Here is a 17,414-nt window from a genome sequence, read left to right on the forward strand (position 1 = left end):
ACACACAGGCCAGTGGGCACAGCAGATGAGCAACGAGGAACCCGTCCATGGGAGGAATGGAAGTGAGGAACGAGGCATAGATAGCCTTGCCTCAACTTCTATGGTAGCTCACCACCTCCCCATGGCTATACCTCCCTCTATCCATGATCACTGATGTCCCTCGTTACTAAGACTCCTCCTAAACACCTGATATGGACCCAACAAGAGCCCACCAACAAAACCTACCTGAACCAATTTTCCCACTAGGCCTCTGAGAGAATTGAGGACAGTCAGACCCACTAAATATCTTTCACACAGGGCACATCTACTCCCCCCCCCATCTCACACCCAGGGAGGGCTAGCCTTCTGCCAGTTACAGACTCTTACTCTGACGGCATCTGGCAACTTTCTCCTATCATTCAGTTCACTGCACATGCTCTCAACCTGCACAGGAACTACACAATCACCTTACACCCTCCCTACTACCAGACTCCTCTAGAATGTTTTTTTTTAAAATAGAAGGGATAGCACCCTCACCCTCGGGACTCCCTAAGGGGCTCCCCAAGGGACGACTCCCTTTGGCGACAACTCCACTGATGGCAGACCCGCTGCCAAGGGCACCTGGGCTTTTATGCCCCCTGACCCAGCCAGGAGCTGATGCAAGAGGCTGCAAGATTCACTGCAGCCTCTCTCTGGATTCAGGGTCAGGCAGAGGGTCCCAGTCCTTGCAGCACTTACCAAAGACCTCAATTCTCTTGAGAAACAGCAACCCAGAGGAGTGAGCAAGCAAGCAAGCAACCAGATGCTCAAGTACTCACTTCCAGGGCAGGCCTTCAGTCCCTCAGTACTGCAGCTGTTCCCATCTTGGCCCACACAATCCTCATAGTTTCTAAGCCATGGTAGTTTGTTTCATCCTATGTCACTGATAATCAGGACTGCATTTCATAATTCCATTATTCCATTGGCCAGTGAAGGCTGGTGTCCATCGGGACTGGTGGACAGAAGACAGGGAGTCCAACAGTGGGTGGAGCCAGAGCAAATACAGACAGAGGCAATCAGAGGCAGAGTCAACTAACTCTAGTTTTGCCCATATTGTCCTTCTTGCTGAGTTCTTCAAGGGCAGTAATACTAAGACTAAGGAGGAGGAAGCTGACAGTCAGTGCTACTCACTGGACAGGCTGCAAGTAAGAAAGCAGGTAGATGGGGGGCTGGCTAAGGGTACACTGAAGTTGGCGGGGCATCACCCCACTTGCCCAAATAAACCAGCCACCACTGCCATTGGCTGCCCAAGTGCAGAAACTGATACTGGGCACATAGTCCAGCTTCCTGAGAATCTTACTTTCCTTTTAAAAAGAACTTTCTAGTTCTTATTTGTTTAAAGAATTTATGGCTGCAAAAAAAAGTATAAAGAAAATGCTTGCTGAGATAAGATCTCAGAAGGGGGACTTTAGCAATCAAAGTACAGGGCTTCTGTGCACTGCATCTTCCTTTGAACGTCCTCATGAGCAGCAGAAGAAGACTACTATTCAAAGTAGTAAATTTGGCAAATGTGCTCATTTTGCATAATATATACTGGGAACAGAATTTGTGTGCATGTGTGTATGCACAGATATTTACTCTCCCCTACTATATACAGCTTTAGATAAGATATCTACTCTTGGGTCTCCTCTCCACCACTTTTTTTCTTTTTTTTTTGTAAAAAGAGTGTTAAAGGACAGCTCTGAAATCACTTCAAAGTGAACCACCATGAAAACCCAACTGGCATGGCAGCTAAACAGATGATGCGTGCGTACATTCCAAGGAGCTGTATTATGGCTCTAACTCACAATTTTCCAGCTGTTCATACATCCCTGATGAGAATCAGTTAGAGAGCACAAGAGAGATTGCTCCGTGGCTCCACCTAAAGGCAGTTTGCATCAACATTCCCATTCACTCCATAACTGTTTGCATCCTCCTTACCAGATTTAGGATTCTCTTCTCTCTGATACCATGTGGGCCTCTCTGATACCATGTGGGCCTATTTCCTTTAATATGGCCCTGTCATTTCTTTTATTTATTACACTTACAGATACTGCTTCTGAGAACAGCTATCATGAAATCTCCCATTCAGGCACCCACTAAACTGAAGTCTGCTTCACTTTTTAACAGCGTAAACAGCAGCAAAGATGGTCAGATCATTCTTTGGCCCCTCAGGTGCTTTTAAACATAATAAATTATTTAAATACTGAGTGAATAAGAACTGCATGGAACAGCATTTTAGGACGCTGACTCCCTGGAAATAGCAAGGCCTTTTCAAAAAAAGATATTCTTGTTTCCATTTTCCCCCATTGCAAATGTAGAACTTTAAGGAGGAAAACAAGAAGGGAAAGGGAAAAGGAGTCCTAGGTGTATTTTGGAGACCTGAATTACAGCAGTTGTGAGCAACATTATTCATATTAAAAGCATACTATAGCATTGAGAACTATGAGTTTAGGATTGACCAGGTTGGAGCCATACTTAATCATTCTTAGAGTAGACCCTTTGAAACCGATGGAATTTAAGTTAGGAGCATAGAAAGCTGCCTTATACTGAGTGAGACCATTGAACAGGTGCTCACACTGTATCTAGCTCAGTACTGTCTATACTGAATGGCAATGGCTCTCTAGGGTTTCGTACAGGGATCTCTCCCAGTCCTACCTGGAGATGTTGGGGACTGAACCTGGGACCTTCTGCATGCAAGGCAGCTAGATGCTCTACCACTAGTGCAGACTAACTTAGATCCTATTAATTTCAGTGGGTCTGTTCGAAGCATGACTAACAGTCCTAATGTTTACTCAGAAATAAATTGAACTGAATTCAGTTGGGCTTAATCCCAGGTAAATGGGGTTAGAATTGCATCTTAAGTCTGGATGTAACCCATTATAGAAGGATGGAATTGTATTTACACAAAGCAAGTGGTTGCAGCAGAAGACAGTAATGCATCTATTTTTCTTGCTCTCTCCTCTATAACATTTAGAGCAGGGGTGGGGAACCTATGGCCCTCCAGATATTGTTGAATGGTCAGGGACAATGGGAGTTGTAGTCCAACATTTGCTTCAAAGAATTGCTCATACTGTATGAAGAAATTGCATTCTATTTGTGCACTCACTTTCCCCTTACAATTCTTTATGTTCCAGAGCTTTCTAGAAAGAAAAACAGGCTTGGCAACCATTTATTTATTTAATGTCCCTATTCATAAATGCTGAATTCTCTGCCATTCGCATAGCACCACCTGAGCCAGCTTCCAAAACCAGATTTAAAACAACTGTGAGAGGTGGAGATCAATGAGGAACCCACACAAGGCAATCTATAAAAACACTCATTGTGTTGAAATGGGTAACAAACAAGGTGTTGATGAGCTTGTGCTCAAATTAAGCTCTGTTCTCTGAGCATGAGGAAACCTGGGGAATAGGGCTGGAGACACTTGCGGTTATACTAGTTTCAGTGTGTCTCCTCCTCTATTTTCTGAAACCAGGGGTAGACAATGTTAGTCAAACTCTGCCCCTTGTTACTCCAAAACTTGGGAAATTGGAGATGGAATGCATTTTACCTTGAAGTTAGCTTCATGGAGACTTTAAAACTGATTGGCCATCAATTCTGTTGCCACTCTGAGGTGTGTCAAATGGAAACGCTTTGCTGTAGGCTGAGGTAGAGACAGTGATTGTCCCAACGCTTTGCTGGGGCAGTCCTAAAAGGTCTGGGGAAGGGAGATGTATCCAGCTATGGGCAAATACGTTTCAAACTTCAGCCAGACAAAATGGTCTCGCTGCTTTTGAAACAACCTTTGAAACAACTAGTGTGCACATAGCCCTAGACTGATGGTTTGAAATACCTTCCTGTTTGGGAAGGAACTGATGGCTCAAGAGACGGCATAGCCTTCTGTATTGTGTGCAGAGTTTCTATGTGCCGGAAGGTGAAATCAGTACAGTATTATCTCTCTCCACCCTTGACTTTTAGCCCACTACTGGATGTTAGGCTGCTGTCCACATCTCTCAAATGGCAATTACTCCTCAAAGGTCTCCCCGCCCCCAGCCATCTTCCAGGGACTCATCCTCCTCATGGCACCTTTTCAGCCTCCACATTTCTCATGTCTGAATGCAAACCAGTCTCTGAACAACCACACAAGCATTTCAAACACATCACAAGATTTGCATTAGCAGGGAAGCTACCCAGCACCCAGAAAATACAGTGTTTGTGTTGCTCCATTTTATCTTTTAAAAGCACGCACATACTCAAGCACACAAAGCCAGAAGCTCTTTCATGTTAACAAATGCTGGTTGAAAACATAGCAACTACTGGACTAAGCAAGCTTGGGAGGTGTTGTTTCTGGTGGTGAGCAATATTTTGAAACACGGTTTTAAAAGGGAAGGAAAGAAAGAAGAGAAGAGGAATCAATATTGAAATGATAACAGCCATAATCATCATTTAAATGAGGCATTAATTGGAGAGTTTAATTATTCCTGTGAGGTGGCACAAAAAATGTTCTCTCCATAAATAATTTACCATAAAATTGGCTGTAATTCCTCTCTCCCCCCCCCCCCATTGTTGCCAACATGAAGCTTTAAGATTCTCCAACCTTTAGGGAACAGTTTATTGTAGGTGACTGAAAGGAACAAAGTTCCTTTACCGACTTGGTATGGGATACCCTTTGAACCTTGTTGGTTTTGATGTGGGAGGTAAGATATACCATAGAAAGATATATTACGGATGTAGTGGGGAAGGGTCATAGCTCAGCAGTAGAGCATATGCTTCACATGCAGAATGGTCCCAGGTTTAATTCTGGCATCTTCTAGGAGAGATCCTGGTCTCAAAGCCTGTCAGTGTAGAGGTTGCCAATCTCTTTGGACCAGTGGGCACATTTCAAATTTTGAGAGAGTGCTGTGGGCACCAGTCACAAAATGGCTACCATGGGACATGTTATAACACAAAATGGCTCTCCTGGGAGCATTGTATAACACAATAGAGCTGCCATGGGAGACTTGGCATAACAAAAGAGAGTACAGTCATTGTGAAGCTTTCTCCATAATTGTATTTCCATACTAGAAAAGGCTTAGCCTGCTGAATTTCTGCCTGCCATATAGCTGTTAAAGGGACAAGATCCCTGTTTTTCCCTAATGCCAACCCTAAATCAAAGTCTAGGCTACCATCCTGTACCCATTTCATTCAGAGCAAACCCCATAAAACACATATACCACTGTACTGTAAGTTAACTATACAGTGAATTCTTAATGGGTGTCTGGCCTTTAGCTCCTGCACAGCAGGAGATATGCCTAAGTCTCTTTGCATTGTTTTCACATTTGCCTTTTGTGGGGATGGGGAATTTTTTAACATCTACCCATACTTATTGTGTAATCATATTTGCAGAAAATACATTTTGGGGACTACCTGATCTCAGATAAACTAGCCACAACAAAGATGCATCCTGGATGCTAGGGAAAAAGCAAGGGCAAACAACAGAGACTGTAAGGGCTAGAAAGTAAGACCAACGAAGGAAGAGAGCACTAAAGCAGAAGGCAAAACAGGAGCTATCTAGAACCTCAGGGATTCCAGTTGCCTGGTGTCCAAACAACTCACTTATCAATCAGAGATCTAACTTAGCTAAAATACTGATAGATGGGAGCAGCTAGGCTGGCTTATTTCACAGACATCTCTTAGGGTACCTGCACATTTTGCTTCATAACTTTCTTTCTAGGAGGGCTAGACACTTTCTCTTTTTTTAAAAAAATGAAAGCTCAGCACCTGAGGGCCCTGCCTGGCGGTACCAGTGAAACCATGGTGCTCATGGACAAGTTGCTGACTCCTAGGACAATACTGAGCTAGCTGGACCTATGGTCTGACTCAGTATAAGGCAGCTGCCTAAGCTTAGATACCTTTACTCATTACAATTAAGACCTAGTTTAGACACTTGCAAACCAATGCTCCAACTTGCAATGATGGAGGAGGGGCTTTGTGTCCCCTCTCTACATCTATAGTAATTCAATGCACAACAGCCCTTATTCTCTGCTAGAGGCCCATATACACAATTGCCCAATTTGAGTAATTCTTCCCCCTTAAAATAAAATGGGGAAATGACTTCAGTTAGACCATCATGAAAACAGGTTAATCCATGGAGTGTCCACATCACATGTTATGTTAACTTCATGGTGGAAGAGAGAATGAGGGGAATGCCTGCTTCTCTACCACATGACTAGGAAAGGCAACCTGGTAAGCATCTGAACAGCCCCTAAAAGAAGTGCCAAATTTCATCATGCACTTTGGGGAAAGGCTGTGGCTCAGTGGAAGAGCACATGCTTTGTATGTAAAAGGTCCCAGGTTCAATCCCCAGCATCTCCGTGAGCAGCAGGGAAAGATCATTGTCTGAAACCCTGATGAGCTGCTGCCACCCAGTATAGACAATACTGAGCTAGACAAACCAACAGCCTGACTCAGTATAAGGCAGCTTCCTATGTTCAAGTGAGTTTACCAATGCCTGTCAACAGGTCACTATATGGAGACAGCTACCATTTGTAGTGACATAAAACAACTTCTGAACGGTAGCTATAATGTGAGCACCAGCCTATTGATCAACCATGAGATGTTCTGCTCTCTTGCATGAAAACAGACACATACTCCCTGAAATCAGGTGTAAATGGCCTGAGCACGCATTTGTTGCATTCTGAGGTGTGTGTTTGCAGGGCCAAGAATGTGTGCTTAACCACTTCCACCACATCTCTCTCCATACCATGCATGAGCAGGGCAGACAGAAGGCTGTTGCTATGTAGGTTATACACCCGTTTTGCAACATGAGGTAGGCCGACACACAAAGGTGTTATGTGCATAGGCCCCAGGTAGGGATGAGATCTATTGGCCAGTACCAGTTTGAAAGCATTCCGTTAACCTAACAGGACAGTATTGATTCGAGTTCATTCTTTGTCCGCTTGCTGCTGCTTTTAACAATCCGTTTTTTTCCTTTTAGAAAAAATTATATGAATATCAATATTTTTAAAGGAATCTATGATTTGGAAGGAAATTGATCATTTTAAACAAAATATTGATATTTTGAAAGGAAATATAAAAGAAATAGATAAAATTATCATTCTTAATATTGATATTTTAGAGCCTTTTTCAAAAATCCGTTTTCAAAAATAGATGCTGAAAATCACTACATTAATATCCGATCCGCAATGATAAAGAATAAGCCAATTAATGGAAAATTCAGTACCAAACCTGAACTGGGCAGAATTCTAGCACATCCCTAGTTCCAGAGCTCATTAAATGTTCTATGAGTCATGGGAGAGGGCTCATGGCTGTAATGATGAGGCCCTGGCATGAATTGTTTCAGGATTCTGGGAAAAACCCTCCTCCTAACACATGCATGGAGGCAGCATTCAATATTTGATCCTTAGTGGCAGGCAACACAATGTGTAATACCAGTGTGGGGCAGCAGGCTTAGACAGTGATCCTTGGTATGAGAATAGCAATCCTTATAAATACACCAAGAGTTTTCGTATCATCAACTGTGAAATATTGGAGAATATTCATTCTCTAGCACAACTTGAAGAGAAATTATCAACATCCTGAGAACTGAAGATATGACAGGGCCGGGACTCAAAAATATTTTGGTGCCTGAGGTGGAAACTCCAAATGGCATCCGTCCCTCATAGATCAACATGGGATACAATCCAAAATCCCTCTTGTGCATCTCCTTAAGCCTCAATAGGAGGCTTGAGGAGGAGAATTTCATAGTGGATTAGTCTATAAATTGGATCTGATTGTCTCCCACTCTGCTTCCTTTCGTGGTGCCCAAAATCTACCACTTGGAAGAGGCCACCATGTAATATTTACTCTTAGTTTTAGAGGGTTAAGGAGAGCCAGTGTGGTATAGTGGTTAAGGTGTTGGACTACGACCTGGGAGACCAGGGTTTGAATCCCCACGTAGCCATGAAGCTCACTGGGTGACCTTGGGCCAGTCACTGCCTCTGAGCCTCATGAAAACCCTATTCATAGGGTCGCCATGAGTCAGAATCGACTTGAAGGCAGTACATTTACATTTTAGAGGGTGACTGATGTTATTACTACTATTTACATTTGTTAGTTGCTTTATACAAAAAATCTCAAAGTGACAAGATAAAATACCACAGATAAAACAATTAAAACCAGAACATTTAAAACAATGAATTAAAAATGCATAAAATGCTCCTCCATAACACATTAATAAGGCTAAGTCCTACCCACCCCACTAAAAGATGAGCACCACCATAGGGGCAAACTTAATTAACAAAGGCCTGAGTACATAAGGTCTTAGCCTGGCATCTAAAAACTTATAATGATGGAGCCATGCAGGTTTCCCTGAGGAGTGCATGCCACACACCGGGGGGGGTATGTGTGAGAGAGGACCACTGTTGCAGGTCTTTTAAACTGAGGCTTTATATCTTAGTGTCTTTTTGAAAACTGTTTTCTGCTTTGAACTCTTGAAGGATGAACTGAAACCTTGCACACATCCTTATCTTGTGGGGGGGGGGATCCAGATATTTAAATTCATGCACTTCCCATAGGTATTTTATTTCCCATCAACAAACCATCTTCAAGATTATCTCTGAGCAGCTGTTTTTTAATTTGAGGCAAAGCTTTGCCAGTCTACATCAGGTGAGCAATCTGTTTTTCTCCCCGTTTCCTGATAGCTGACTTCATTGAGAAAAGAAAAAGAAGCATAAAACTGATTGGACAAAGAAGAAAAAGAGGGGGAAAGCTGATACAGCTATATTTTGACAAGGGTATGGGATTTTTCAGCCAAATAGCTGCTGTTGCTATGCTCTCAACTTGGTTGCTAAGGGGCTTGGCACACTTGCCTGACAGAATGTCAGGGTAGCTGACTTGACATGCTTTCTCTTATCAGTGGAGGTGAATCTTTTGCAGAATTGACATTGTTTGGTTTTATCAGGTGGGATGTCAGAGAAGAGTAAGGCTTAATTTATGCCAGAATTCGATATAAATTCAGGCTTTTAGGCCCAGAACTCCCCACCCCTGTGCCAGCCACAAAATGCATCTTTTTTTGGGATATTGATGGGTTTCTTTCTCATGTTACCTCAGCGGTGTGGGAACTGCTTCTTCGTGGCGATCCCACACTGCTGCAGTAAGCATCTGTGTATTGAACCATGTGGGCGGGACCAATCGTGTGGGTCTCTCTTGCCTGATCCTCCTCCTCCTTCTGGGCTGGTCGATCAGGGCTATAGTCAGCCTTCCTTGCTAGATGGGGTTGCCACATTTCCAGGAGGGGCTTCAAAGAAATGAATGGAAAATCAGTTATTTCCTCACAACCAACATAATATAACTCTGTTACCTGAGCTGAATACGAACAATTATCTTTAAAGTTCAGAAGCTTTTGCCCATTTAACTCCCTAAAATTAATTACAACTCCCTTAAGTTACCCCCTTAAGTACCCTGCCATATTTCCTGTCACAACATCCTATAGGGGATTTTTCCCACCAAGGTAGACAAGTATGATCTTGGAAAATCCACCCAGATCTGGGGGATGTTTGGAAGGGCAGAACTGGCTTAGGTAAATAAGAGTTTGGAGCTATGAACACTTCTGGGGGACAAATAGTGGTAGTTAAACATTTAAATTTACCTGTTTTGAAAGCAAGATCACATTCTCTACTAAATGGAAGCCAGTGGTAGCTAGTGGTGGCTAGAAATAGAAGGGCAGAAAGCAAGAATACCAACTGATGTTGGTAGCTTTTTGTACCCATTCTCCTCCCTCTTGAATTCTGCAAGAGCAAAACTGAGACTAAGGAGGAGAAACCTGACTGCCATTGTCATCCCCTGGGATGACTGCTAAGGAGGAACAATGTGCGCAAAGATGCATATATTAGGGGAAAGTGTGCATAAAAATGTATTATTTTGGGGAAATGCATTATATTAGTGGATATTGCTTGCAAAATATGAAACAAAACTGCATTAAAATTGTTTATTAGGAAAAGAATCATGCTAAAATGCTAACAAATTTTCATAAGGATTTTTTTAAAAAATTCAAATTGCTACAGAAATGTGGAGAACTGGATTTAAGATTGGAAAAATGAGAACTGAGAAAAATCAAAATTCGCAGATTTGCCCTTGCCTACTCACAAGCAGCAAACAACTGAACAGGATGTATGCTATCCTGGAATAGCACCTATTCTCAGCAGTTTTGGAATAGCACCTAAGATATGCAACTCTTATATACAAAAGGACCCAAGACAGGTGTGTGGGAGAAATTTGGTTTGGTTCAAATTTTAATGCAAACCCACCTCATTTTCACTTCCTGAAACAATATGCAAACTGAAACACTACTATCCTGTAAAATACAGACTTCTTTGAATTTTGTGATGCAATTCTCCAACCAAATAAATGTGTACACAAATGCATTTCTTAGGAGAAATTTGTGCGTAAAATGCATATCTTAGGGAAAATAACATTATATTCATTATATGAGAGTTCATTATATTAGGGGAAATTGCTGGTGGACTTTTTCCCTAAATTGCATACAAAGATGTCTATATTAGGAGAAATGCATACCAAAATACTGTTGGATTTTCATGAGAACGTTTTTAAAATGCAGAAATGTGGCAAACTGAACTTAAAAGTTAGAAAAATAAAAAACCAGAAATATTGGCTTGTATTCAACTAAATTCTGCTCAAAGTAGATCTGCTGAAATTAATGAACTTGTTAGTTGTGCCCATTAAATTCAACAGGTCTACTTTGAGTAGGACTATCATTCTACACCACGTATTATTATTTATTATTATTATAAATTTACCTATTTGTTCAAGAGTGCTATTGTGAGCCACACATTTCATGACTGCATCACATAGGAGCAAGTTACAATATTGGGAGCACATCAACTTCTTGAAAAACACAGGGTTTAACTATATTATAAGCCTAATCCAGTTTAACAGTTATTCCATAGCTACAGGGAACAATGGCTAGTACTGTGAGGCAAGAGGCTTTGAATCTTTAGCAGATACATTCTCAGAACCCTTACTAAATTCCCAGTATTTGGGGGGGAAACCATGGCAGTGAAACATATAACATCAAATAAAGTTTGCCATTTCAATAGGAAACCAGCTTTCTTTTTCTAAACATATGTTTCCAGCACTTACATCTGGGGAGTTAAGTTTGAAAATGTGAGTTCTGGAGAAATCTTAGAGATAGTGTTTAAATTGTTTTTATATTGTTTTAAATTTTAAAATTGTGTTTTAAATTGTTTTTAAAATATGTGTTTTAAATTGTATATTTGTTTTGATGTTTTTGATTGCTGTAAACCGCCCAGAGAGCTTCGGCTATGGGGCGGTATACAAGTGCAATAAATAAATAAATAAATAGTAGTTGACGAGTAAGGCTTCCCAGTTGTCTAGGGCTCTGTGTTGTCTGTACTCCATAGCTTCTGCTAGCCGAATAAATAATGCAACTGTGATGAAGAAACAAGTGTTTCCACCTTCCTTGTGGGGTAGGACAGGCGTGGCCTTCTTAAGTAACCAACCACTGTCACCCCCATATTATTTAGATACCCTAATAGATACCCTAAACCTAGGGATGTAAGAACCTCGACCTGCAGATAAGGTCAGACCTTTACTTGTATGGAAGGGAAAGGGACAAGCCATAGTAAGCTCCCTTTGACTCTCCTCAGTAGTTCAGCCAAGAGCAAACAGATGGGTGAAACCAGTGCTGATTTTGTGACAGCACTCACTGGTACAGAGTACCGCCAGCTTTCTTTTTTTGCTGCCCATGGCAGCCATTTTGTGCTGGTATCCACAGCACTTTTACCAAGACATGAGTACTGACACCTCATTTTTTTTACCAAAAACAAGCACTGGGTGACACCGTTCTCGTGAGCTAGCAAAGCTTTTCAGTCAACTCCAGATTTCTAATTCTGGTTTTTGTTAAAAGATTCAGGGTAAGCAAAGCAAAGGAAATATGAAAAAGCATCAAAGGGGGGATAACAAGTAATTTCTAGTTAACCTTACAGTTCCTCAGTTCATTTCAGCAACTTACATAAAGCACAGCATCCCTGTATATTACAGTGACAATGAACAGGACCACGTTTGAGATTAAAGTGACAAATGCAAATGGAGATCAAGAGCATACTAAAACCATTTTTATCTTGTGTTACAGTAGAGGCCATGACTGACAGATGGGGATGGAAGAATCAGTCAATTTTGGTTTCTCTCAGTTACAATTTTTCCAATCTTAAATTCAGTTCACCACATTTCCACATCAGTTGGCAAAAATAATTTTGTTAAATCCTCATGAAAATTAATTGGCATTTTAGTGCATATTTCTCCAAATACATACATTATATATGCAATTTTGCCCAATATGTATATTTTTGCAAGAAATTTCCCCTAATATGTATTTGTATATGTTGTTTTCACTAATATATGTGAAATGCATACGTTCCCCTAATTTACACATTTTTGCATCCATTTTTTGGTTAGAAAATTATATTGCAAAATTCAGAGAAGTGCAAATTTCAAAGGATAGCTGTGTTTTGGTTCATATATTGATTTGGGAAGTGCAAGTAAAGTAGGTTTACATTAAAATGCAAAAAAAAAATCAGAAAAAAAATCAGAATTTCTTATTCACATGAGGAGGAAACATCCAGTCAAAAGGTGGGAGAACATGGGGGGGGCACATGAAGTGAGTACAATGGAAATAGGGTGCTTTGCACTTGTCATTCACAGGAACACAGGCACCATCTGCACTACACATTTAAAGCAGTGTTATACAGTCATGACTTTCCCCCAAAGAATCCTGGGAGTTGTAGTTTGTTAAGGGTGCTGAGAGTTGTTAGGGGACCCCTATTTCTCTCATCCTCTGGGAAGAGAGACTGATTGTTAAACCACTTGGGAACTGTAGTTCTGTGAGGGGAACAGGAGTTTCTTAACAACTTCTAGCACCCTTCACAACCTACACTTCAGAATTCTTTGGGGGACGCAATGACTGTTTAAAGTGGTATACTAGTGGAATAAATGTGTGGTATGAATGTGGCCTGGGACAGGCTTGCCTGGGTGGGGGTACAGGCATGGGGCAATCCATGCACCTGTATAATTGAGCCATCCTCTGCAGCATCCTACGTACTGTAATACCATTTTAGGTTTACCAAAGTGTTTTTATAGTCTTTTTAACAACCACAACCATCCTGTCAAGTAGATCATAGTGCAATTTCAGCAGAACAACAAAACGATCAGTACTCGGACCATCAAGACTAACAAATGTATTATGGCATAAACCGTCTCGTACTAGAGTCCACTTCACCAGATGCATCATTCTTGATAATGAATAATACATTTGCTAGCCTTGAAAGTGATACTGGGCTATTGTTCCATTTCTGCTGTAAGCCATGGCTAGTTGGCACCTGCCTCCCCAATGCGGAATCTCTATTTGTAAACAATAGGTTTATTCCATATAACAGTAACTTCAGCCTGAAATAGAAACTCTTCATTGCCAGTTAGCCACATGATACATGGAATCACAGCTATTCTTTTACCAAAATGCCACCAACTTGGATGGGTTTAAAAGAGGATTAGACAAATTAATGGAGGCTATCAATGGCTACTAGCAATGATGGCTATGCTCTGCCTCCATAGTCAGATGCAGTATACTTCTGAATTCCAGTTGCTGGAAAAATCAGGAGGGGAGAGTGTTCTTGCACTTACAGACTTCCCACAGGAATCAAAGTTCACCACTAGAACAGGATGTGGACTAGATGGGCCACTGGCTCAATTCAACAGGCTCTTATGTTCTTATGTCTTCTCCATCCTTCATAAATTATGTACTAGATCTCTCCTGAGTATTTATCAGAGATTTTTAACTTAATTTGCAAAAAAATGGCTACTACTTTGTAAAGCATTCTACTATGAACCATAAGCTTGGCCTCAGCAAGGTGTATGAAGAGCAGACCTTGGCAGATCAAAGCAAAGCACTCTGCAACAAAACCCCCACCCTAGATAGACTGTAAAGCATACTTCATATGGCACTTTGTACTGCATTTTGCAGCATAGCTGGGGTCCTTTGTAAAGCACTTTGGTAATTAAAATGTGAGGTAGCTTGCAAAGGACTTGAGCTTTGATCTACCAAGCTCTAGGAAACATCAATAAGTTTCCTAAACATAATGGTAACATGTCCAAATTAGTGGAAGGATCAGAAAATCAGAGCATCAGAGCTTACAGGGAGAGGTGCTTTGAGCAGAGGGTATTTGCCAACGATGCCTTATGAGTGAGAAAAAAGGGTCCCTTCCTCACCACTCAACAACCAGAATGACCCCATACACACACATTATCTGTGATAACGGATCAGGGCACAGATAAGAAAGAGGACCTTTAAGGTGGCCTTGAATCCTTCCAACTCTTCTTTTAGAAATGAATAAGCGCATTTCAAACATGCAAATATTCTCAATCCATTGCAACGTTAGCTTTGCACAGAGCCAGTATCAAACATACAGGTAGTGATAGTTTTGTAAATAACCCCTTTATCTGCCATGCAAATGTTTTCTGTCACTTGCTACTGTATGTATAATGGTATCTGAGAGGTTTGCTCTCTTTCCATTCTGCCTGACGAAGAGCCCCATGAATCTCAAAAGCTTGCCTACTTAAGTTGGCTAATAAGCATTCTGTTCTATATACCTTGTATCTTCTTACATTTCATAAATTATATTATGGTGTGGTGTGACAAGGGATGAGAGCTGTGAGATTCAAATAGGTATCAGGGATGATCACATACTGCTATATTTATGAAACACCTTTCACCCAGGAGACCCTCTTGGCTTTCTCTGTGTATTTGCAGTTTCTTTAGGACTTTGAAAACAAAGCCTGTGGCTGTTTATACCTGGCATATGCTCCACACAGGAACAGAAGCCCATATCCACATCACTACATTTGCTGTCTAAAAGTTTAAAAGCTACAGTGTGGCTGATGAAGAAAGAAAAGAAGACACTAGGGAACTAAACACAACATCTTGGATAAATAAGGTTTCAGTAGTTAGATTTGGGGGAGGGGAGGGGGACCCCTGACTGAGAGCAGCCTCAACAGAAGACACCCAACTTCTCTCCCAAAACAAGATTACACTAAATTGTTTCATTATGCAAATCAAGGCTACATTATGCAAATCAGATGTTTTGTTTTCCTGACTGTGACACTCTGAATGTTGTTTAGCTCTTCAAAAACAATCTTGAGTTGTTATTTTTTAAATACTGTAAAGGGATAAACATGTAAGGGCACAAACCAACCAAAGGTAAGTACCAGCTGATAAATCACCAGTTGATGAGCAGAGGGATCAGTCTTGCTGGCTGCACTGGATCTGCTTTGCCAGTGCGTTCCCTGCAAGAACTCCAGCAGGATTAAACCCTGCCCAGTGATGTCAGCTGATGGGTGAGGGTGGTGGTTTGGGGAAAGTATTTTTCAAAGCGAGTTGCTCACTCAGAGCTCTTCGTGGTTCTGCAACTCCTGGCCTGTCTTGCTCTGGGGCAAGACGAATCATGAAACCAATGTGTGTATGCTCCAAGACATGTATGCTCCAACGCTATGAAGCCTTAAGACTACAAACTCATGATACAATGCAGCTACAAACAAAAGACACATACACAAAGTGATACACTGCTTTTATTGAAAGGAAGCGATAAAGTTGAATTAAGTGATGCAGATGCACCAGAATTCAACTTTTCTATGAAAATCTACTGCTTAAATTCAGGAAACAGGACTCAACATGAAATTCCTGTTTTGTTGTCTAGGCGAAGAAGTGGCTTAGTATGCTTTCAGTTTGCTGAGCTTTGGGGCCTGTACTGATTCTGTCTGTGACTTTCTCTAGCTGTGCCGGCTGCTGTGCCTTTTCAGTTCTTCTGCATATTGAAAATCTGTAAATTAACAGGTGTTTACAAAACTTGAAGAGCTTCCAGTTCCCCTTCTCTCTCACACACCAGCAAATGAAATCAACACAGCAAGTAAAATACGGGGGGTATTCAATGCAGTCCTACTTAAGTGTAAAAGTTAATGGACATGACTAACTTTGGTTCAATAATTTCAGTTGATCTACTCCGAGTAGGACTTAATTGAATACTATACAATAGAATAGACTGCCTTCAAGTCGATCCCGACTTATGGCTACCCTATAAATAGGGTTTTCATGGTAAGCGGTATTCAGAGGGGGTTAACCATTGCCTCCCTCTGAGGCTAGTCCTCCCCAGCTGGCTAGGGCCTGCTCAGCTTGCCACAGCTGCACAAGCTAGCCCCTTCCTTGTCTGCACCTGCCAGCAGGGAAGCAACTGGGCTCCTTGGGACTATGCAGCTTGCCCACGGCTGCACAGGTGGTAGGGCACATAACCCCTGAGCCACTCGCTGTGGGGGTGATCTTTAGCTGGCCCTTGACACCCAGGAGACACGAGTGAGGATTTGAACTCACAGACTCTGGACTCCCAGACAGACTCTCCTCCCCACTGTACTATACAGACCTGGCCTTGTTCATATGAACATAGGAATCTGCCTTATAACTGAATGAGACCACTCTCCATCCATCTCAGTACTGTCATCTCTGACATGCAGTGGCTCTCCAGGGTTTCAGGCAGGGGTCTCTCCCAGCCCTACCTGGAGATGCCAGGGGATTAAAACAGGGGCTTTCTGAATGTGAGGCAGATGCTCTACCACTGTGCTATGGATCTTTGTGCTATGGCCCATCCATCTGCTCAGTACAGTTGACACCGACGGGCTCTCCAGGATTTCAAACGGGAGACATTCCCAGCTCTACCTGGAAACACCAGGGATTGAACCTAAGACCTTCTGCATGCAATGCATGTGTTCTGCCACTGAGGAATATGGCCTTGGAATCAAGTACAAGGATAATTATGCTTAAAGCTCTGGAAACTACAAAGAAATATCAATACACACAAACAGAAAAAAAGGGAGGCCCCTCTCTCTTTCCACTTAGTTCTTTTTCATCCCTACCCTGCGCACCTAGTTGTGCTTTTACAGACCCTGTGGTGTGCCTTGGGTTTACTCACCAATGCCCTAGCATCATTTCTGTCCTGGTTATGTTTAGTACCAACTGGTTAGAGTGCACTGTGCAGAGACACCGGCAAGTTGTGAGTGGTGCAACACCTAGTGCCAGCTGGTGCCCACTGGGGAAGACAGAGAGCCCAAGGTGGGCCCAGATCCAATGAGAGGGAGAGCCAACTAATTCTAGTTTTGTCACCATTTTCCTCTCTGCTGAGTTCTATAACAGCAACACTGAGAAGGAGGAGGAGGAAGCTGACAGTGCCAGCTAGAGATGTGAAGGATCAAGGGGGGAAAAAAGCAAAAATTGAAAAAAAAACAATTCCCCCCTCCTTTTTATTTTTTTGTAATGGGGTGGGGAAGGGGGAAATATTTTTTCCCAAAATTTTCCACCACCACCCCTGGCTTTCGTATCTCTA

General features: G+C 41.9%; 1 protein-coding gene across 19 annotated transcripts in view; it reads right to left on the reverse strand.

The window, feature by feature from the left end:
* Window positions 1–17,414, reverse strand: part of SRCIN1 (SRC kinase signaling inhibitor 1) — a 183,990-nt gene that overhangs the window by 98,003 nt on the left and 68,573 nt on the right. For 10 of the 19 annotated variants that reach the window (XM_061589051.1, XM_061589050.1, XM_061589052.1 and 7 more), the window contains one exon: window positions 9,062–9,253. The exons of 7 other annotated variants lie outside the window; for them this stretch is intronic. In XM_061589051.1, the coding sequence (XP_061445035.1) occupies window positions 9,062–9,253 (192 nt within the window). Of the gene's footprint in view, window positions 1–516; window positions 575–717; window positions 774–9,061; window positions 9,254–17,414 lie in introns of those variants that run through there. 2 more of the 19 variants (XM_061589049.1, XM_061589042.1) reach the window with 2 other exon arrangements.

Source organism: Rhineura floridana, chromosome 11 (assembly GCF_030035675.1).
Source record: "Rhineura floridana isolate rRhiFlo1 chromosome 11, rRhiFlo1.hap2, whole genome shotgun sequence".
Taxonomy (NCBI): Eukaryota; Metazoa; Chordata; class Lepidosauria; order Squamata; family Rhineuridae; genus Rhineura; species Rhineura floridana.